At 51.0% G+C, this 23811-nt stretch overlaps 1 protein-coding gene across 9 annotated transcripts in view; it reads right to left on the reverse strand.

Moving 5' to 3' along the window:
* NSD2 (nuclear receptor binding SET domain protein 2) overlaps positions 1-23811 on the reverse strand; it is an 88011-nt gene that overhangs the window by 37007 nt on the left and 27193 nt on the right. For 7 of the 9 annotated variants that reach the window (XR_008296463.1, XR_008296464.1, XM_053217717.1 and 4 more), the window contains exons 1-4: positions 20955-21532; positions 18696-18858; positions 8838-9004; positions 7851-8339 (exon numbers count right to left, since the gene is read on the reverse strand). Coding sequence is in view for 7 of the 9 variants with exons in the window: in XM_053217717.1 (XP_053073692.1) it covers positions 7851-8339; positions 8838-9004; positions 18696-18858; positions 20955-21491 (1356 nt within the window). In the remaining 2 variants the exon portion in view is untranslated. Of the gene's footprint in view, positions 1-7850; positions 8340-8837; positions 9005-18695; positions 18859-20954; positions 21579-23811 lie in introns of those variants that run through there. The other 2 variants (XM_053217715.1, XM_053217716.1) reach the window with 1 other exon arrangement.

Consider the following 23811-nt stretch of genomic DNA (forward strand, 5'->3'; position numbering starts at 1 on the left):
GGGCGGAGGCTCGGCTTGGCTTTCCATGACCCATGACTCGGGCGCGTGGCCTGGATGGATGACACAGGGGACGAGGCAGGAGCACCAGGCCCCATCACCGCCCGGGTCGGCACACAGACACGGCCCTCCAGCCGCGCAGGGGCTGCCTGCGCCAGCGCCCCGGAAGCAGGCCAGAAATGCGGGCCTCGGGCCCCACCCCGGCCTTCCCCAAGGTCTCCGGGGGACCCAGAGTACCCTGATCAGGTACCCTGAAGCCTGATTCCTGGGCCCGCGGCCTTGGCTGCACGCTAACAACCCGGGGAGTTGGAAAACCTCTGGTGCTCAGGCCACACCGAGGCCGGGTCACGCTCTGGGCCTGACGTGGCTGCTGTGAGGGCTCCCGGGGGCCCCGCTGGGCTCCCAAGCTGGAGAGCCACCAGCAGCAGAGGCGCAGAGGCTGACAGATCGCGGCCTGCAGGCCAAGCGAGCCCCACCTGCTGTCCTCTGTGTGGTCTACGAACCAGGAATTGATTTTACACTTCTAAATGGTGGGGAAGAAGAACACTTCGTAGTTCGTGACAATTACAGGAAGCTCGGGTATCCGTGCTCCTATCTAGTCTTACTGGAATTCGGCCCCAGGCACCCCCGGCCGGCCTCCCAGGGCCGCCTTCCGGCCCCGGCAGAGCCCCTTTGAAGGCCTGCTGCCTGATTCTGAGCACTGGCCACAACGCTCTGGAGCGAGACCCCAGTCGGCATGTGGCGCCTGCACTCGCAGCTCCGCAAACTCGGGTGAGCAGAGGTGCGGTGTCGTCCTCTGCGATGCGGCCACCCCGATCTCCCGCCTGTCCGGCCACCACGGGCCACGTCTGCCCCAAAACGCAGCCCCCACTCACACCACGGTCACCACAGTCGGCTTCCTACAGCCTCCCGTGTCCCCCACTCGTCCCCACGTCCCGGCACGCCTCCGGCTCCCCCAGCCTTGGACCTCGGAGCACGTGCACCTCCACATGTGGGTGCACAGCCACCCAGCCCTCTGTGCCCTCCCATCACAGGGCGCCTCTGGCAACCACAAGTCCAGCCCCGGTGCCCCGTGGGAACTGTCCCCATCCCCACCCTGCCCCCGCCGCGGCCCCACACACACCTGCCCTCCCCTCTCACCTTGGGGGCTCCCTCGGCCTAGAGGCCGGCAGGGTTCTGTCCCGCCCGCCCAGCCTGAGGGATGAGCTCACCAACCCCCACGCTTCAAGCACCGAAGGTCTCAGACCTTCAAGCAGCAGAGGCTTCTGTGCACAGCTCAGACTCACAGGACGCTTGCCTTCTAGTACTCTCCTCTTGAAGATTCCTCAAGACCAGCACATGCATTTGTGGACCCTCCACCCTATCACCCACCCCTGAGTACAATGTCCTCAATCAGAATTAATCCTAACAGTGTTCACAGCCACCACCCCCCCGCCCCCCGTCAAACAAGATTCCCCACTCCTCCTTGAGGTCCCCTTCCCCCCTGCACCCACATCCCTGCCAGGCCGGCCAGCCCCTCTCCCGGATGCCTCTGCACCCACCCCACCTGGATGGCTATGGTTTCAGCAACCGGTTTTCTGGCTCTTGGTCCTATCCATCTACCTGCTGACATTCCCACCCTAAGAGGTCTCCCTCTTGCACCAAGAGGGACCATGGCCTGGCCCACATGCAGGGTAGAGTCCCTGCCAACAGAGAACGTCTTCCATGGCCCCTCAGAACCTGGAGCCCATCCTCACCCTCCTCTCATCCCTCCCCGGACAACTCTGCACTCGGGGACATGATGGCTCTGTCTCTCCACAGGCCCTTCCCTCCCAGAAACATTATCTTCCATCAGGCTGACTTTGGAGCGTCCTTCAGCTACAACGCTGCCTGCCTGCCTGCCTTCCGGCAGCATCCGGAGCTAGGGGACAGGAAATAGTGTCGTGGCAGCCACCACCCCACCTACAGCACTCACCTCACTTTTTCAGCCCAGTCGCCCACCCAGACTCTGGCCAGGGCCTCAGGGTCTCCCTCCCGCATCTCAGGTTCAGGAAGCGGCGGCTGCCCAGGAAGGTCTGCGGGGTCTCATCAACGCACTTGTGCGGCACAACGGCTGCACGTTCAGCGTGCACACACGTTCGTGTGCGCAGGCAGGCACACACGCACACACTTAGGGCCAAGTCCCACTCCTCCTTCCTGCCTGCGTCCCCCCACTGGCAGAGGACGGTCACTTTACATGTCTGGGTTCAGCGTAGCCAGCCCTGAAACGGGGATAACTGGTGCCAGCCTCAAAAGGCCTTCGTGACAACTGAACATGATTTTTTCCAGGAGAGCCTGGGTGGCTCAGTTCAGGTCAGGATCTCATGGTTCATGAGTTGGAGCCCCACCTCGGGATCCCCGCTTGGGATCCTCTTTCTCCCTCTCTGCCCCTCCCCCACTCATGCGCACCATGTCTCTCTCAAAAGAAACTTAAAAACAGTAAATAAGATGGTCGTCACAGTGGCGTACCAGCCACATTCCTCACAGATGGCAAGCACTCAGCGGTGGCCACTCCCATACTTTCAATAAACTACTTCGGACACACAAAAAGGCACAGAAGGCTGAATACCCCCAAGCTCACCCACTGCGCTGACTCAACGACACCGGAACAAAGATTCCGCGCACCCCTCGGGGTTCGCACTCCCTGCCCCCGGCCCACCTGTCTGCTCACGCACCCGTTCAGACCTTTGTGCCGCCTTCTAGACTTCTGGGATGGTCACGGCGCCACCCTCCGAGGGGCCCCGGGAGCCGCTGCCAGGACTCCCGCCTCCCTACTGAGTGGCACTGCCAGTGTAGCCAACGCACAGTGTAGACAGGCAGCCCACCGGCTTTCAAGTCTGAACTTCCAGAAGACGTCGCCCTGCCCTCCGGGATCACCCGTTCCACAAGAAGCCTGCCTCGGTGCCACCCCACGGACAGGACCACGCGCTGAGGCCTCCTGCAGTCGCCATCAGTGCAGCACCTCGGAAGACCATCCCCCAGCCCCAGCCCCCCTCTTAACTGTGACCTCACGGGACACCCTGAGCCGGAACCACTGAGCTGCTCCCAAACCCCCGACCTGCAGACACTGTGGGCGGATCCACGTGTGCTGGTGGTGGTGGTGGTGGTGGCGGTTTTCAGGCCGGCTTCACACCCAGTGCGGAGCCCGACGTGGGGCCTGAACTTACCGTCCTGAGATCAAGACCTGAGCCAAGATCAAAGTCGGACGTTCAACCGACGGAGCCACCCAGACGTCCCTATGCGTGTTGTTGTTTTAAGCCACTAGGTTCTGAGGCAATGTGTTATGCGACACTACATAACTACCGCGAACATTCATACAAAGAAGAAAGACATGAAGCACGGTTTGCTTATATCACATCGATAAAAACTGGGATCAGGGAAGGTGAAACAGATTCTTTAAAACTTGGAAACTGAGACCATACACATCAGTAACCAATGACATTGCTACTGATGCTGGAGCCTCTGGGAGATCCTTCCTGGGATTTTCGTCACAGTGGGGCTCCCCCAGCTGCTCTCCCTTCCTTGCCTGCAAAGTCCCCCCCACCCCCACCCCCACCCAGGCCCTCATCAGCAGGACTCCATCCCACTGCGGGCTCTGTCTCCCAGCAAACTATTCACCACCCCCACTGCAGCCCCATCACTGTGCTCCAGGGACGCCACAACAGACACTTGTGAGCTGAGCCTGCTGGACAGACAGAACCAAGCAAAGCACGTTAATGAAGAACTCAACCCACTTCACAAGGCAGAATATTCTCCTTCGTTTGCAAGAAGGAACTTGAACTTCCAAACAAAAGCCCGCGGGTAGCAGCCAAATATCCCTGAGAGTCACAGTCTTCTATCTAGTGACCCTGGAAAAGGGGGCAGGGAGCAGAGGGAAGGCTTCATCCAACTCTGTTCCTCAAGAGTTGGCCATGATTCATCAACTAACTACCAAACAAAAACCATCCTTGGAGTCACCGTCACCCCTCAAAAAGAAAAAACCACCTAGACAGACCCAGATCATTTTCCAGGGTGAATCGGAGAGCAGCCTCCCCAATTCAAGCCTAGAATTACTTATCACAGAACCAGCACAAACACACTTGTATTAACAACAACGTTGCTGAAACGGTTAAAGAACATCCAGGCGTCATCACTCTTCTGACGACGATAATCACCCCAAACCAAGCAACACCTGCACCCAGCTGGGAGGGAAGGGGCCCATGGGCCTCATACCCCATCCCCAACAGAGACTGGGCACAGGCAGGGCAGGGCAGGGCACCTTTCTTGAATGTGAACTGAAGCTTCATCGGGCACCCTTCAGTTTTGGCTTCTGCATTGAGCAGGACGCCATGGCAAACCTGTGCGTCACGTGCTCTGGAGAGGCGCTCGGAGCTGAGCGACTCCGCGGGTGCCCAGCACCTCACACACGCAGTGTCTGGAGTGAGAGGCTTCTGTTTGCTCTTGGCACTTTCCTTAGTACTAGAAAGGCCATCCTGAGAGCAGGATGGGTGCCCAAAGGCAGAAAGGGTGGTCTCGGGAAAGCGGTTTGAATTCTCAGGCACCCGCTTTTCTCTCGTAATTTCAGATGAGCGGAGAGACCAGAGACAAACAGACGGGAGTGTGGCTGGCTGGCTGGCTCTGGTCGACAGCCCTGCCCTGCTTCCCAGAGCACGCAGCTGCGCGGCAGCCACAACCGGGGGCCCGGCGGGGACCGTCCACGCCGCTCAGCGCCCCGTACCGCTTCCAGTCCGACGGAGGCCGCGGCTCCTCCCTGGGCCGACTTCTCCGCTCCGAGACGCTGCTCTTCGGGGACAGATGAGGCAGATGGGTGGGTAAAACGGGGGGTGCGCTGCACTTTTCACACTTCCCACAAGTAACAGGATCTGCACGTCCTTCGGCCGACGGCCTCCTGCTGGACTTGCGGCAGCCCCTTCGCCGCCGCCCCGAGTCGGCCACAGGAGCACGCCAGCCCTGCCCCTCCCTTAACCACCTCTCAGTTGCGACCACCGTGCCGTCTCCTTGGGCACGTGGGCCACCTTCTGCAGGGTCAGTACCCGGGAGTGACCTTACAAGACAGAAAAAACATGCATCTTCGGGGCATCAGGCTGGCTCAGTTGGAAAAGCATGTGATTCTTGATCTCAGGATTGTGAGTTCAAGCCCCACGTTGGGTGTAGAATTACTCGAATGAAAAAGTAAAATTTTAAAACAAAAACTTTAAAAACACAAAAACAAAAAAACACGCATCTTCAATTCCGCGATATGTCACCAAATTTCTCTGGAAACCAAGTGTAAAGAACGATGTGGGCTCTCTCTGCCCGTCCTTCCCGAGGCGCAGGGCTGGGGCGCTCACCCGGCAGCCGCGGACAGTCCTCTGTGGTTCCCTGGCTGCCAGCGAGGCAGAGTGACCGCTCTCTGTGGATGCACTGGCTGCCCAGGCTCTTCTAGAAATTGCCATTCTCGCAGCCTTCAGAATGGTCTGAGCTCCGTACCCAGTTTGTCCTTTCGTTTTGTTCCCGGTTGTCCCTGTCACATAAACTTTCATTTTAACGTAGCTCCTCAGGGGCCTATGATCGGTTGGGCTTAAGAAATCCTCCCCTCTCCCAAAGGACAAAGTTGTCCCGCAGTGGCTGAGTCCTGAAAGCCCTGGGCGGTCCTGGCGCCCGTCCAGACTGTCCAGCTGCCCGTGCCCCTTCCCCATCTGCTTCCAGGTTCTTCTCTGGGTGCGGCCACTGCCCTGAACATCCCCGGCCGACACCACTGCCCCCAGCAACAGAACCTCCTGTGTGGTGGGCAAGTCCTCAGGCCGGGCTTCTCCTCAACGTGGCTACTCATCACCCACTTACAAAGTGCAAACAAATTCCTACTGGGAGTTTTATTGGGATTATATGGAATTTATAGTTTAATATAAGGTAAATTGACAACCTCAACTTCAGAATACGGAACCTTCCTATATATTAATGTGTGTATTTATTCAGGTCTGCTAAAATACCAAGAGTTATTTTTCCCAAAGTCATCCATATTTTGTTATATTTTTTTTTCCTTCAAATTTTTATTTATAATTCTCATTAGTTAACATATGTAGTGTAATATCGGTTCCAGGAGAATCCCGTGACTCCTCACTTCCATACAACGCCCGGTGCTCATCCCAGCAAGCGCCCTCCGTACTACCCATCCCCCATCGAGCCCATCCCCCACCCACTTCCCTCCGTCAACCCTCAGTGTGTTCCCTGTCCTTACGGTCTCCTGTGGTTTGTTTCCCTCTCTCCCCTCCCTTCCCATGTGTCCATCTGTTTTGCTTCTTAAATTCCACATATGAGTGAAATCATGTGGTATTTGTCTTTCCCAGACTGACTGATTTCGCTTAGCATAATGCCCTCTAGCTCCATCCACATCATTGCACATGGCAAGATTTCCTTCTTTTTGATGGCTGAGTGGTACTCCATTGTATACATACACCACATCCCCTTTACCCGTTCATCATTTGGGCTCTTTCCACAGTTGTCGATAATGCTGCTATAAACAAAGGGGTGTGTTGTATTTATTTCTTGGATACCTTATGTTTTTGTTGCTGTCATAAATGGTATCTTTTTTTTTTGGTAAGATTTTATTTTTAAGTAATCTCTACACCCAAGGTGGGACTCAAACTCACAACCCAAGATCAAGGGTCACATGCTCCACCAACTGAGCCAGCCAGGTGCCTCAAATGGTATCTGTCTTATGTTAATTTCCTCTTTGTTACGTTCTTGTATACCCCAGTCCTAGTGAACTTTTATCAATTCTGAAGATTTTCTTTTTTAAATATTTTTTTAAATGTTTTTTTTATATTTTTGAGAGAGAGAGCACGCACATGTGTGTGCTACTCCACCTCGGTGGCACCCGGGGCGGGGAGAGGGGCATCTGAAGTGGGCTCTGAGCTGACGGCACAGAGCCCAACGTGGGGCTCAAACTCACAAGCTGTGAGGTCATGAGCTGAGCCGAAGTCGGATGCTTAACCGACAACCACTCAGGCGCCCCTGTAGATTCTCTGAAGTTTTCTACACAGACCTCTACAAACAATGACAGCTTTATTTCTTCCTTTACAACTATGCCTTTTTTATTTGTTATCCTTACCTTACTATACTGGCTAGTATTTTCACTACAACACTTAACGTAAGTGGTAAAGAAAGGCATTTTTGTCTTGTTCACGGTTCTAAAGCGAACGCTTCTAATGTTTCACTAGTAAGTGTGATGCTTGCCGAAAGCTTCTGATTGATCCCCTTCCACAGATTAAGGAAGTTACCTTCTAATTCCGGCTTGCTAACTTCGTATCAAAGAGCAATGAATTCTATCAAATGCCTTTTCTCCATCTACCGAGTGGATCACTGATTCTGCAACACAGTGAGTCACACCCTCGATTTTCTCCCATTACACCTCTCTGTTCCTAAGGAAAGCCCCTCCCAACCCGTGTACCACTACGCGTAATATCGAACATAACCAAGGCCGGGGGTCTAATCCCTTCAGCTCTTTACAACCAAGCCCTTATCACCATGTACTAACTGATGCCGCATTCCAGGAAGGTGATCAAGAAAAGTGTTCAAACGCTTGCCCTATCGATATACTTCTGTCCCTGCTGTCTCCTCATCCACAACGGGAGGGACGTTCTAGTAACCCAGAGCACACAGGCAAGCATCTCCGCCCTCCAGGACGAAAGTGGCGGTTCCCTAACACTCCCGTATTACAGCTCAAACCTCTGCAAAGCTCACTACAGAGCGTGCTGAGAGCACCGCGGAACGGGAGGACTGCGCTGAAAGGATGTTCCCCAAACTCGGGAACCCCCAGAATAAACGCACAACTGAGAACCCGGCACAGTACCGACCTCATCCCTGTGCTTCTGACAGAAGACCAGAAACTGGGATGCCGCATCTCCCTTTCTGCTTCGTGGAGCGGAGGCCGTGGCCTTCTTCCTCCCAGGAGGAGACCCGACTCCTCTCTTGGGGTCGGCCTCTGCCATCTTTTGAGGAGTACTCTGTACTGTCCCAGGGTCACCCGCTCGGTTTTCGGCAGAGCTAGACAGCTTCACTCTCCGCCTTCTCTTGATGGGAACGCCCTCTTCTCGCATGGACTTGGGGTCAGCAGCAGCTTCCTCGGGGACTCCTGAGGGCTCTACCATGGGTCCCAGAGGCGGAGCCTCCACAGGAATGCCTGCCTCCTTAGCTACGTGAGGGTTGAGGTGAAGCCGCTCCCCCACGTAGAGGAAAGTGAACTTGGCCTTCCGCTCCTCCACAGACATGCTTGCAGCTTCTTCTGCTTGAACGATGCCCGTTTCCCACTGGGCCCTCAATTTCCCTGAAATAGGTTTCAACAGCTGAAAAGAGAAACATAAGACACTGTAAATTTCATTATACAAACAAAAAAGTTAACCCACTTTAAAGAAGAATATTTTTAGAATTCCAGACAAATTTAGAAATCAAAAGCCATAAAAACCAATTTACTTGAAGGTTTAGACAGAATTCAGCCCAATGTAATAACTGTTTCTTTAAACCAATTCCAATCCCATTTAACTAATGTAACATATACACTACATAGTATATATCAGAGATAACATTTCATGTATTTTTACGTATACAAAGAAAAATAAAAATTATAAAAGAAATGATCTGATTATCATCCAATGAGTAAAACGAATAAACTAGGTCTCCAAGGACACTTGTCGTATTCCGTAACACAGCATACTTGGGCAAAATCAAACAATGATAGACATAAATCATTATAATATATCAAGCAACCATAATTTCAAAATAAGGTAATAATTAAGAGTAAAAATTATTTTGGTCTAAAATTATACTTAAGGAACATCTATCACCTTAATTTTCTCAGCTTTCGTGGGTGCCTGCTTGGCACTTTCCTGGCATAATTTTTCAAACTGTCCTTCTCCTTCAAAAGCTACAAGGCTCTTCTCAAATATCCAAGCTCTTTCTGGGGCATCACCAAAGAATTGTACGTGATACTGGCGTGCACTCTTTTTCTGACCTAGTTTTTAAAATAAAATGTTAGAACTTGAAAGTTAGAATTTGGGATCAAATTAGGCAAGTCTATTAATAATTAGTGATATGAAGCTGCTTTGAAGTTGTTTTATTTGGTTCTGTTTCAGTCTGTTAACCTCAAAAAAAGTCCTACTCTTTTTACCCCACCAAGCTCCATGTCAAAGAGAAAGGAAACACATTTATGAGGGACTCAGGTAAGATTCAAATTTGACTAGGAAAGAAAGTAAATAAATGCTCTCCTTTATCTCCTCCGTCAAGATCCACTTAAAAAGATTACCAAATAAAGAAAGTAAGAGAGGACATCAGCAAAAGGGCCATTCAACAGAGAGGGTACTAGGCAGCAATGAATGGGATACAGACTGGTGTCAGATGGCCCGGGTTCAAATCCCAACCCCATCACCTACCAGCTGGGCAACCTTGGGCCGGCTACTCACTCACAATGCTCAGAGGGGGAATCAGGGTACCAATGACCTCTGAAGGCAGCCATGAGGCCACAGGGTAACCCCTCAGATGTCCACTGCGGTTCCTCTTAGCAGAAAGGAAAAAGCCACATCCTACAGTGCAGCCAGAAGGGAGATGGGTGAGGAAAGAGGCACTTGAACCCAAAATCCAAGAGAGGATCCCAAAATGCCATATTTGGCTGAAGAAGAGTGAGGCTGAAAACAAGCAAGCTGGTTAAAAGGTCAGACCTCTGTGCCAAGTGGAGGGAGAAAGGGGGATCTCCATGGGAGGACCGCCAGGCCCTGTTCCTTCACAGAGAACGTTGGCCAAAAGAAATCCAAGAACACTTTCTACAGAACCAACACATCCAGAGGAAAAACGTCTCCATTGAGTCTTTTGGAGATCCCCCCAACTAAGTGGCCGACAGCCAGCTGGACCCTCTAAAATAAGCTGTCCGTCTCCCCACACACAGGCTGCAGCAGCTCTAAGTGGCGCTCTCTCAAATGCAAACGCAGCATCCAGGACTCCCGGGACCCAGGGAAGCCTCTAGCACAAACAAGCCCAAGATACACAAAAATAAGCAATCTCTGCAGGGCCACACACACACACACACCATGCCAGGGAGACAGGACACCTGACAAAGAAAATCTCTAGTTTGCTATGTAAAGAAAACAAATAAAAGAGCTATCAGAAACTTTAAAATACAATTATGAAAAAATAAAATCATTAAGAAAGCTTGGAAGGTATGTTAAGAAATCTCCCAGAAAGAAGAAGATTAAGATAAAAAATATCTACTCCTGTCAGAAACCTAGAGGATCAATCCAGGAAGGACCATACTCAAGTAACTGTCCTTGTAGAGAGAGAAACAGAGAGAGTTGTCAAAGAATTAACAACACAAGACCACGTCTCAGAACTAAAACAATTCTAAGTGTCTCATCCAATACCCACACCAAGGTACATCTTTGTGACATTTAAGCCATTGAAGGAAGACAGCTTCCATGTTAATGGAAAAGTGTAATAGTACTTCAAGAACAATTCTGGATGCTAGAAGGAAATGATGTAATACCTTCAAAATTCTGAAAAGAATTGTTTTCAACATAAAATTCCACGCTGAGCCAAACCATCAATCAAGTGTGAAGATAGAGAAGTAGCATCCTATGAACCACAAATTTACAACCCATACACACTTTCTTACGATACCAAAAATATATTCCAGCCAAAAAGGAAAATTGACCAAAAGCACAGTGTGGAACCACACAAAACAATGCACGTAACTCAGGAAAGCATCTTTAAGAAGTCTAAGATTACTATAACGCAAAAGGTTAAAAGAGTGCTGGCAGTCCAGACTGAAGCAGGAAAATGGAAAATTCTAGCACAGAGCTCCAGGGGAAGAAACGATGAGAAAAAAGAACATTTCCATAGCAAAAGAAAATCTGAGTAGCAAGGAAAGACGGTAAAAAAATGAGATCCAGGGAGCAGAAAAGGAAAATGGCAAACACAGGTTTTCACATTTTCCCCCCAACAGAAAAATCTATATAAAAGGAGGAGTTTCAGGGACAGAAAAATAAATAAGGCTGTATAGACAGCAAAGCACAGGATTTAAAAGTAAAAGCAGCAGTGCCTGGCTGGCTCAGTCAGTGGAGTATGTGACTCTTGATCTCGGAGTATAGGTTCAAGCTCCATATTGGGCATAAGAGCCTACTTTTTCAAACAAAACAAAACAAAACAAAACAAAACAAAGGCAATAATTGACTCCAGGAAAAAAAAAGGTTGTATAAGAAAGAAAATGCAATTATAGAACACACTTCTCTTTTCACTCAATGATATTTACATAGTCAAAATTATGTGAACATTTATGTTTGATGTAATAAAAACAGCAAGTTAATTATATGCAGAGGATGAAAAGAAATAAGAAATAATGGAAGGGATCACTTTCCATAATAGGAAATCAACAGAAAATATCTAAATGATAAATCAAAAGTGGTAGTTAATCAGGAGTCTGGGTGGCTCAGTCAGTTAAGCGTGTGACTTCAGCTCAGGTCATGATCTGATGGTTAGCGGGTTCAAGCCCCACGTCGGGCTCTGTGCTGACAGCTCACAGCCTGGAACCTGTTTCAGATTCTGTGCCTCCCCCTCTCTCCCTACCCCTCCACCACTCACATTCTGTTTCTGTTTCAAAAATGAATAAATGTTTAAAAAAATTCTTTTAAATAGTAGTTAATCCAACTATATGACGTTCTGAAAACAGCAAAACTATGGAGACAGTAAAAAGATCAGTGTTTGCTGGAGGTTCAGAGGGAAGGAGAGATGAATAGGCAGAGCACAGAGGTTCTTCAGGGCAGTGTAACTATTCTGAATGATACTATAATGATGGATATAGGTCATTACACATTTGTCCAAACCCACAGAATACACAACACCAAGTAGGAACCTAATTTAATCTACAGACTTAGGGTGATTGATGTATCACTGTAGGTTCATTGATTATAACAAATGTACCACTCTGGTGGAAGATGTTGATGGGAAGGGAGGCTGTGCATGTGTGTGGGTGGGCTATCTGTACCTTAATTCTTCTGTGAACCTAAAACTGCTCTGAAAAAAATAATAAAGTCTTTAAAAAAAAATAAAAGTAGTTAAAACTAGAAGAAAATGTTGGAAGTGTTAAAAATACATTAGCCCTAAGGAGGAGACTGGACTATTTTTCACTGTTAAACTCTCAATAGAATTTGATTTGTTTGTTAAATGTGCACACTTCTTTGGGGTGTGTGGATGGCTCAGTTGGTTAAGTGTCTGACTTCGGCTCAGGTCATGGTCTCCCAGTTTGTGGGTTCAAGCCCTGTGTCAGGCTCTGTGCTGATAGCTCAGCGCTTGGGGCCTGCTTCAGATTCTGTGTGTGTGTGTGTGTGTGTCTGCCTCTCCCCCACCATGCTCTGTCTCTCTCAAAAAAATGAACATTAAAAAAAATTTTTTTATGTACGTATACTTTGATTTTACAATAGGTGAGATTCAAAACTATGTTAAGAGATTTGTGACTTCTTCCATTACTTTAATACTTTGAAAGAACTTTCCTTGGTCACGAAAATGACTATAGGCATATGTCACACCATTCGCATAACAAAGAAGGTCTGTTACAGTGCATATAATGAAACAATATGAACTTACATTATTTTCTATCAAAAGTTAATTACACAAAGACTCCTTACAGAGAAAGTGAAAAAAAAAAAAAAAAAAAGCAGAGAAAAATACTATAGTCTGATCCCAGGTTTGTAAAATAAATATAATTAGTTTTGAAGTTCTTTCCTGCCTAGAAATTTGGTAACAATATAACCCAGTTTTTTTTCCTAGTTTTGTGGGTTTCTTTAATCCATATGAATTTCACTGCTTCAAGAGGTGAATATTTCAGTGTTTTATTTTACCACATAATTAACCAGTTGTCCCACCATTTATTAGTAATTATTTCTTCCTGTGATTTCTGATGTTCATCAATCATGTTCAGTATGAAAACACTTGTCATTGACGCCCCCTACCCACACAACCTTCTAAAAGAACCTATCCTCCACCAATAACCCAGGTACCTAATTTTGCACTACAATCCTTTTGTCCCCATCATGGCCCATTGGACTCAAGGTGACCCTGACCCTCTGGGCTAGAATGAGCCAGAATCTCTCCAGATTCTGCGAATCCTTTCAGTTGACAGCAGTCACCCATGCATGCAGAATGGACCCCACAAAGAAACAAGGCTGCTTTGCAGCTGAAGCTCCAGGCAGGAAGAGCAGCAATTAAAAAAAAAAAAAAATGCAGACAAGTGTCTACAGAAGCAAGAATAGAGAACAGGGACAAAATCACAAGGACATGACACCACAGAGTTCCACAGAAAATAAAGGACCAGCATCACCATGCCTGAATTTCCTGGTTTAGTCCCTGGAGGGCACTAGAGCACCAAAACAGGGAAAGCAGACACTGACAAAAAACTGCCACCAGAAGAAGGCAGGTTGGCTATCAGTCGATTATTTTAACATACCTCTCTTGGTAACTGAAAGAATAAGCCAAAAAGAAAAAATCAGTAAGGAGATCATACTATGAAGCGATATGATAACCCAAGATATGAGAAGGCCAGATTACCTATCATATTTTTTGAAAATGCTGGAATTTAGAAATAAAGCAATGAGGGTGACCTTCCGTAACAGAAAATGTGACAAAAATTTTTTCCACAACAGAAAACGACTGGACTCCAGACAGCAGTTATCTGATGAGGAGACTAGTGCGATACGGGCATGCCCTGGACACGGTGAAGCTCTCAGGTGCAAGACAATTGTTCTCTTCATAGTGTAGTATCTAAAAACCTACATTTATCTTGTTTCCAACTTGAGTCAGGCCTCAAAGCTGCTCATCCATCTAAGATACCCTGGTAAATAACAGGCCAGACAAGTCCTGCTACTGTGTATCACAAAAATGCTGTCTTAACGTTTGCTTATTTATTTATTTCGAGACAGAGTGTGAGCAGGGGAGGGGCAGAGACAGAGGGAGAGAGAGAATCCCATGAAGGCTCCGCACCGTCAGCAGAGAGCCCGAATCGGGGCTCGATCCCAGGAACCGTGAGATCATGACCTGAGCCGAAATCAAGAATGGCGACACTCAACTGGCTGAGCCCCCCAGGCGCCCCTGTTACAAACATGCTATTAAGACTTTCATTAACTTAGCTTCTCAAAGGGAATCTACGCTCTCAAAGGAGCCTGGATTGAGCTGTGGTCTAGGAGTTGTATTCTCGTCTGCATGAATGTTGAACACCAGGTTTTTAAATCTGAGTACATTACTAAGATCCAGATTCAACCACAACTATAAATCCAAGTGTGATAAGTAGAAAAAAAAAAAAAAGTACGCCTACGCAAAAAAAAGAGAAACCTTGGGGTGGGGTAGGGGTAGGGTGAGGGACTTGCGCCTCACAGGGAAGAGATCCCCATGCTCAGCCAGCGCCACGCCAGAAGCCATCCTTCCTTCAGGTCCCTGTCCTTCCCCAGTGAGGATGCCTGAGCCCCCAAAGCTTGCCCATCACTCACCCTGTCAACCCACCAGAGGCTGCTGCATGCCACGTGTTCAGAAATCATAAACGGACCCCAAAGTTCCACCTGCAGCCAGGTCTCCGTCCTGCCTGGAGACCTACCTCACACATCCCTGGTGAATTCTCCGTCTCCCACAGCCATGAACACAAGCAGTGCCCACACGTGGGCTGCCACACACCGCCGTCTTCTAAAGGACCCAGCTTTCCTCCCAGGAAATGGCGGACACGGCAGAGTGTAAGTAAGTGCGCACGGAGCGTCTTGTGCGTCTCCACAAGGAAGCCCTCACGGGCTCACTGAGACACATCAAAAGGACACAGCTGAAAGGGACTTAATGGGACTTCTGCTGGCTAAAATCTGGGACAACTAGGGCATTAAAGAGTAAGGACTGTAGTACATAACTAAGTGTTTAGGAAGAAGCTCATTTTCACAGAAAAATGCCACTTAATTAAACACAGGAGGAAGCAGGATAAAAACGGGCAGGTACATTTGCTCAGCCGATGGGTCATAAAGGAGTGGGGAGGGCGTGGGGAAGGGCTGGCGGGGGGACGTGGTGCCCACGTATGGCCACGGGGCACTCACTAGTGACAAAAAAGGACTGCACCTTTCCACTGGACAGCTCTGTCAGCCACCAGCGACCGAGAAGTGGGACAGCAGACACCAAGAGCTCCCGAAGCAATTCCACCAGGACACGTGTCCTCATGGTTTCCTCTGACCCCTTTTCCTTTCAGAGGTCACGTGAGCCTCCTATCAGCTGGCAGGAGGGCAGGGCGTTCACCTGGGCCCTCCTCCTTCTGAACTACTTTTCAAAAGCACAGTACCGCTCTTCCCAAGGTGATCTGCTTGTAATCGTGAGCGCCCCCTCCCCTGTGTCCCCAAACAACTCCTGGAGGAACGCGCTGCGAGGAGCAGGTACTTGGTGACGGGCCCCACATAAGCCCCCTCCCTCAACACCTGCACGGGACTCCTGAGTCTGATCACAACACGGCAGCACAGTTAAGAACGGGGCTGGGGGCACAGAGCGCTGTGCTGGACCGCGGGGGCCTGAGGAGCCGGGCCAGCTGGTGCAACGCAGGCACCCTATCCAATCCCGAGCGAAGGAAAAACACAGGCACAGGGAAAATGCTGGGGAAGTCCACCCAAGGGCCGTCGTGTCACTGCTGGAGGGCTCCCCTGCATGTAGCTGGTGCTGAGCTGGGCAGGAAGCGGTCCCTGTCCTCAGAAGACCCCGCTGACGTGTACAGGTGAGGCACCAGGAGGCCTGCGCCTACGTTCCCGCGGGCTGGCAGAGAGAGAGTGTTCACAGACAGAGAGAGATGGAACAGGTCAAAAAAAAACATCTAAAGTTCACAAACACAGGTGAGGGTGCATGGGTGCCCAGCATACTGTCCCACTCTGAACTATACGCTCCGAAGGTTTTTAAATAGAAGACGAGCAAGCAGGGACGCCTGGGTGGCTCAGTCAGTTAAGCGTCCAATTTCAGCTCAGGTCACAATCTCACAGTTTGTGGGTTTGAGCCCCGCGTCAGGCTCTGGGCTGACAGCTTGGAGCCTGGAGCCTGCCTTGGATTCTGTGTCTCCCTCTCTCTCTGCCCGTCCCCCACTCATGCTTTCTTTCTCTCTCTCTCAAAATAAATGAACATTAAAAAAATTTTTTAAATTCTTTTAATGAAAAAAAAAAAGCAAGCGAACAATAAATAAAACATTCCACAAAACAAACAAACAAAAGACAAGATGGAACTCAAATGTGACCCTTCAGCACTGCTGTCAAAGCCAGGCCACATCTGGGGACGTCAAGGCACTAACAATGGCACAAAATTACTTAAATTAAATGACCCAAAACTAGGGCCGTGCAGGGGAAAACAACTGGTCAGACAGGAACGTTTTCAGGAAAGAGCCCTGATTCTGAACGCTCACTACTCACCACGCTAAGACTTTCCCAAACAAGGGCTGGGATCATTACCCTCCGTTTTCATACAGAGGCAAACGGGGGCTTAAATTAAGTGGCTCACTACCAGACCAAGTTGCTGAGCGGGGCCCCGGCAGGCTAAGTCCAGAGCCCACGCCTCAGCTGGAAGAAGAATGCTCCAATGTCGTAGGCAAAAGAGTAAAAGTCCTGGGCCGGAGTGAAGGCTCTAAGAGTAAAGAAAGAGGAAGTGAGAGATGAATAAAAACGTGCTGTGTCTGCACGTCATTTGGACAGGCTGCTGGAGACTGCGGGAATTCTTTTGCTCTACATCAGGGGGAAGATGTAATGAAATTAAAGTTAATTCATCCCAGTAGCTGGAACAAAGAGACATTCAAAAGCCTCCTTCAGTTACAAGGGTCGGACAAGCTAGGAGCTTCATGTAAACAGAGCAGAAATCCCCAGACACTAAAAAGAAATTGCTTGTGATGTGCTAGGCAGACCAGAGACGTGGAAGCCATGAAGGCCACACTGACTTTTACTTCAGTTTGCTGTGTGGCCGGCTTGTTTCTTTATTTTGAGAGAGAGAGAGAGAGAGAGAGAGAGAGAGAGAGAGAGAGGGAAGGCAGGGGGGGAGGGAGAGAGAGAGAGAATATGCATGTGTGCACTCAAGCCGGGGCGGGGGGTGGGGAGGGAGAGGACGAGAACGCACACATCCAGTCGAAGCGGGGAGGGGCAGGGGGGAGACAGAGAGAGAACCTCAAGCAGGCCCCACACCCAGCGCAGAGCCGGACTAACATGGGGGCTCACGACTGACCCACCGTGAGATGACGACCCGAGGAGAAATCAAGCCGGACACCTAACCGGCTGAGCCCCCGTGCCGGCGGCTGAGCCCTGAGAAGGGTCCAGCAACGCCACACGTCCGCACTTGTGTGGCCACCCAGCTTCCGTCTCAACTACTTCTTTCCACACTCCAGGTCTAGATGCCTCCGGGGCGCATCCTGGGGCCCCCAAAGGCTTGTGGAAGAGACCCCCCCACCAATTCTGGCAAGCTGAGGACGCCGACAGTCCTCCACGGGGTGGGAACCACCGCAGCCGGCCCGCCACAGCACGTGCTGAGCAGGTGCGCGTCCCCGAGCCTCAAGGCAGAGGCCAACCACCTCCAGGGACAGCAGGCCGGGCACAACTCAGACGGAGGCACTTGCCACCGCACTGGGGACCTCTTCGTCCTGAGCCCGTCCCCCCCTCCGGTCCGCTGGCCAGGCAGGCGCCCCCTTTTTCTGTACCTCCCCCACTTGTATTCTTTCTCTCTCTCAAAAATAAACAAACAGTTTTAGGGGTGCCTGGGTGACTCAGTCGGTTAAGCATCCGACTTTGGCTTAGGTCATGATCTCGCAGTCTGTGAGTTTGAGCCCCGCATCAGGCTCTGTGCTGACAGGGGCAGCCCGGAGCTTGCTTGGGATTCTGTGTCTCCCTCTCTCTGCCCCTCCCCAACTCACACTCTTTCACTCAAAAAATAAACATTAAAAAAAATAAAAAGTTTTAAAAATGCTATTTCTGAAAATCACGCTGAAACAAGCAATCACTATGTATCTAAAATGATAATAAATTAACATAAAACCTGAAAAGCAACATAAAGCCACGACCACTCCTCAATTAATAATACTAATTCAATCAGGTAAGGTAAATGTCTGAGTTGGATATAAAAAGAAATGGCAATGTGTTACATCCAAATCAAGTATTAACGTTGCAAAAATGAACCGCAGTAAATTCAGCAACAAAAAAACCAAAATCTGATTCACATATCGGCAAAGGGCTAGTACAGACACTTCTGCAGGGACATACAAATGGCCAATAAGCATGTGAACAGATGCTCAGCATCACTAATCCTGAGGGCACTGCAAACCAAAACCACAAAAAGGAGACAGACAACGGAACGGTGGGCGCCGGGGGCCAGGAGGGGCAGGAATGGGGGTTAGCGTTTAACGGGCACAGAGGCCCAGACCCGTAGGGTGAGTGAGCTCTGGCACGGATGGTGGAGACGGTCGTACAATGCTGTGAACGTGTTCAATACCACTCAACTGCACACTTAAAAAATGGTTAAGGTGGTCAATTTTATGTTATGTGTATTTTAGCATAATTTTTTAAAATAGGGAAACAAAAAAAGAACCACCACAGTAGGGCCGTTTAAGGAAAGGTAAGAAAAAAGTTTGGAGATTAGAAAGATTAAGTGCAAAAAGAGAAAGACGGAGAAACAGTCCATAAACACAATACCTTTAAGTTTGGTGTAGTTGTGAAGGAGTGGGTCAGCGGAAACCATGCACGGCCACCAAGGGTAACCGGACACTTTGGACCACACCAAGTCGCCAACACTGTATTTCAACAGGTGGTCTTTGTCTCTGCCAGTATTTGGACAGGACTCTTTCTTAGCCGCAACCTGAAAATGAACAACAAAGTACATACTAACAATCTAAGTACCCCTAAATCCAATCTTCTATCCAAAGATTACGCAGGCTAGAGGTTTCTCTCTCCCTCCCTCTCTCTCTCTCTCTCTCTCTCTCTCTCTCACACACACACACACACACACACGGAGAGTGCTTCCCCTGCTATCACTTCACCAAACCGCACACAGTAGGTACCCGACGATGAAGGGCCCTACATAGCTCTATTTCCTTGGTGTGGTGGGTGGTCTTTAATGGTGCTTTACTCAGCTAGTCAAATAAGTTATTTTCGTGGATGCGTGGATCCATACTTTGACCCTCCCGCGCCCCTCAGCCATGTGTCTGTCAGTTCTCGGGAGCACTTGTGTCACCCAGCACAAAAGGACCCAGGGTGGCAAGAACCTCAGGAGGGCTTGGCAACAAGTCTCAGCTCCATTGTGATCTGGGTCCTAGGGGTCTCTGAGCCTCCATTTCTCTTCCTGAGAACATGAGTCACTTAGGAGCTGGAGGCCTGACTGGGGCCACGGCCATCCCACTCCTCTCTCAGTCCCTCCAGTGGGACAAGCAAGGTCAGCATGGCTCCCGGCCTCCTCCTGAGTGTCACTTCCCGAGCCTTCTCCTAGAGCTCTACATACCTGGGCAAGTTGCTGAATTTGTTTGGGCCTCAGTTTCCTCGTCTGTAAACCAAGGATAAGGGCTCTGAGATCTCACTGTGTGTTATGAGGACCCGTGCGCACAGTGCTAAGGGCTGGCACACAGCTGCTACGTGCTGGCTCTCCGATTAGCCCACAGCACCCCAGCTTTGCATTTTCGTGTCCTCTAAGCCACGTGAGAGCCCCATGTGGAGGATCACCACCCCACTCTGAAGATGAGAGTCAAAACTCAGGTATTTACCCAAGTTTATCAAAACCGACTGGCAGAGCAGGAGTAACTTGCACCAGCCTCTTCCCTATGAACGAGCGAGGTCCCCCACAACCACGCGAACTTCAGACCCTCGTTGCATCAGCCCAGCTCGCCAAATTCATCTATTTTTTTAAAAAAATTCACCGTTGCAATACATTAGCAAGAGCCAAACAGCTCCTGAGCACTCACTTTTCTAAACCTTAAAAAATCTTCATTATTTTAACGATTTCAAGGGAATTTTGAACATTCTCCCTTTTATCTGTGGAAACTGTAAATAAAATTCCTCAAGTGTAATTTTAAACTAAATACTCCAACCTCGGTGATGATACCAACCCAAAGTGGTTTCAGGCTCCCTCTCCCTACCCCTGCAAGTGGGCCTGGAGCTTCGACTAAAGACCGAAGGACCCCAGGCCCCTTCCAGCCTCTGTTCACATAGACCACAGATACCGTCAGCCCTTGGCACCCTCCCTGGTTCCTTCTGCCAAGGCCAAGGCTCCTTGGCCACTTTACATGGCTTATACTCATTTCAGCAGCGGGCCATCGCAGTGCCACTTTAAGACATGGTGGCATAAACCCCTACAGTCCTTCATCACAAGCAGGGGTTTCCACCCGTCTTTGATGACTGAACACCTGCTCACACGTGTTCAAGTGCTGGGCTCCGCACTGGGAACCAAGAGCGTGAAGGTACAAGGCAGACCCAGTCCTCAAGGAGGCGGACCGTCTGCGGGACCACCGGGTAGAGGAGACAAGAGCGGATGGCAAACCATGTGGAAGGACAGGAGCCCCCCTGCACCGCCCCCCCCCACCCCCCATGGCACCAGGAAGCCAGATCCCAGCACCCCTCGTCGTTCCCTGTCGTCAGGCTAAGTCCTGAAGTTCAAGGGGTGTGGAACTGGCCAGACCTGGGTCTAGAAACTGGTTTTACCTCTTTTTATCCATTTCACTCTCGAACACTTAGTCAAGTCCTTAGTTTCACAACTGGCTCTGCGGGCGGGCCGCTGTGAGACTTAACACAGGGTCGCCTGCAGCCAGGGGCCGAGCCACAGCCCGGCTCCCTTGTCAGGCCGGTGCACCCAGGGCGAGGGGGCACACTCTCCTCCCCTGCACCCGGCGTCCCACACCCAGAAGGGGCCTGGCCGGCGCGGCTGCTGCGCTCGACCCCACCCGGGCCATGCCTCCTCACAGGCACCTTTTTGTCGGAGGGACTCGAGATCCTGGACACCAGCGCTGCTTCAACAAGACCGTGCTCCAGCAAGGAGTCGTACTTTATGCTCCGCTTCCTGTTCCTTCTGGCCTTATTTTCCGGTTTTTGTCCGTGTTCTTCCGACTGGGACACGGCAGCAGCGCTGTCCCCGCAAATCGAAGATTCAAAGAGAGGTTTCCCGTTCATGTACGTTTTGGTGATCTTCAGCTTAATCTCCGGAGAGCCGTTTTTGATGGGGGTGGTGCTGGGTGGCGTCCCGAGCGCCTTCACTTCCTGGGACTCAAAGCGCAGTCTGGCATCATGAGCACCAGGTTCGCCATTAAATACACGGGACGTCAGGTCCTTCAGCTTCTCGGATGGGATAAAGGGAAGTGCGTCGTGGCCGTTGAACTTCTGCATGACCCCCTCCTGTAGACTGGTCGAGAGCTGGGCTTTGCTGAGGAACACGGAACATTCACGATTCACTTCACAGTTCTGGGTCTTCCCGTTCGTGCTGCCAAGGGTCTCCGGTGCCTGCTTCATCTTGACACACTTTGCAATCTTCTCGACAGAAAGAGGACCCTTTTGATGCTAAACTGCATTCAGCCCAGACGCTCCGTATCTAGAGCACTACAGTGTTAGAAAAACAAAAAGAAAAAGAAACATCACATTTAGAACCTAACAGAAGTATCCTGACACCTCTACGGCTTTGTGTGGTTTATCGTGAGACCATGTATGACGTTTACATAATCCCTCGGTCATAGGAGGCAGCTCCAGTATCACAGAAATGAGACAGAGTCACAAAATGATAAAGTGGAAACGAAAGGGAAAGGGGAAAGGGGAAAGGGGGAAGGGGGAAGGGGGAAAGGAAAAGGGGGAAGGGGGAAAGGAAAAGGGGGAAGGGGAAATGGGAAGGGAAGGGGGAGGGGAAGGGGGAAGGGAAGGGGGAGGGGAAGGGGGAAGGGGAAGGGGGAAGGGAAGGGGGAAGGGAAGGGGGAAGGGAAGGGGGAAGGGAAGGGGAAAGGAGAAGGGAAGAGGAACGGGGGAAGGGGAAGGGAAGGGGAAATGGGAAGGGGGAAGGGGGAAGGGGGAAGGGGGAAGGGGGAAGGGGGAAGGGGGAAGGGGAAGGGGAAGGGAAGGGGGAAGGGGGAAGGGGGAAGGGAAGGGGAAGGGAAGGGGGAAGGGGGAAGGGAAGGGGAAGGGGGAAGGGAAGGGGAAGGGAAGGGGGAAGGGGAAGGGAAGGGGGAAGGGGGAAGGGGGAAGGGGGAAGGGGGAAGGGGGAAGGGGGAAGGGAAGGGGAAGGGGGAAGGGGAAGGGGGAAGGGAAGGGGAAGGGGGAAGGGAAGGGGAAGGGAAGGGGGAAGGGGAAGGGAAGGGGAAAGGGGGAAGGGGGAAGGGGGAAGGGGGAAGGGAAGGGGAAGGGGGAAGGGAAGGGGAAAGGGGGAAGGGGAAAGGGGGGAGGGGAAGGGAAGGGGAAAGGGGGAAGGGGAAGGGAAGGGGAAAGGGGGAAGGGGGAAGGGGAAGGGAAGGGGAAAGGGGGAAGGGGAAATGGGAAGGGGAAGGGGAAGGGGAAGGGGAAGGGGAAGGGAAGGGAAGGGAAGGGAAGGGGGAAGGGGGAAGGGGGAAGGGGGAAGGGGGAAGGGGAGGGAACCACTTTTAAGGGAGAGAACACAAAAGTCAGGCCAGGAGACACAAGCCATGCCACCACGAGCCAGCAGTGTGGCTGTGACAAGTGGCTCATCGGCCCCGTGGCGTTGAGTGCTGGTACCTGAGGTGGCTGGCACAGAGACAGGCCGGCCTTTGCAAAAGGGTAAGAGGGAAGGGCTCAGAAACCAAACCGATCGTCTGGGCACGGCTGAGGGGGGGACTCCCAGGCAGAGGTTCAGCAAATGCCCAAGGTTACTGCTCAGCACAGCCGAAAACGAGATCTCCCACCCAATGCCTGGCCCATCATTAGTTCCAGACTGACGATGGGGGGAAGCCAAACATCAAGAGTAACAAAGTGAGAAGACAGCCCAAATCAGGTGTGCTTTATGCTCAGGCCAGTCATCTGATCTCTGTCATCCACCCCTCCCTGCCCAGGCCCAAATTAAGGGCTGATGACAAGAAGCATCGTAGTAATGGTGCCTTCTATTCAGCTGTCTCCTGGAGATTCACTACCAAGGTCAACACTGCTGAGCCATGACGTACTTTCGCACCATGCCGTTCGGGCCGCTGGGGGACCCACGAGCATTAGGAAGACCCCTCAGGCTGCCTGTGACGATGAGGTCTTTGCTGCAGGACTGCAGTCCCCACGTGGGGACACCCAGTGACGGCATCCAAGCCCAAAAGGCAGCCAGGAACAAGGAACAGGCGGGCACCCCTTCACCAAGAGTGCACTGGGGCCCTCCGAGAAGGCAGCACAGCGGCAGGGAAAAGCCAAGTGCGTGAGAGTGCACACACCAGAGAGGTCCACACGTGCACGGCAGCCGCTCCCCATGCTGCCCGAGGACAAACGTCTGGAACCGATTTTTATTGTTACCACTGGGGAGCTGCTACAGACGTCAACTGGGGAGGGGGCAAGAAGCCCACTAAATGCCCTTCTCCGCACAGGACAGCCCCTATGACACAGGATCATCTGGCCAAACACGCCGACGGTGCTGTGGTGGAGAGACCTCCGGTGCAGCAAGAGGGCTTGTGGCTTCCTCCGGGGCTTCCACCCAGACCTCGTAGGAGACACAGGAAAGGAGAGCAAACTTAACAGGCCAAGATCCGGCTCGGCTTCACGCACACCGGATGGCCTGCTAACACCAGGAGACGTGGGAGCGCACGTGGTTTCGCTCACGCAACGCTTTTCTAAAGGCAAATGATTCCAGCTCGTGTCA

Source organism: Acinonyx jubatus, chromosome B1, assembly GCF_027475565.1.
Source record: "Acinonyx jubatus isolate Ajub_Pintada_27869175 chromosome B1, VMU_Ajub_asm_v1.0, whole genome shotgun sequence".
NCBI classification, from domain to species: domain Eukaryota; kingdom Metazoa; phylum Chordata; class Mammalia; order Carnivora; family Felidae; genus Acinonyx; species Acinonyx jubatus.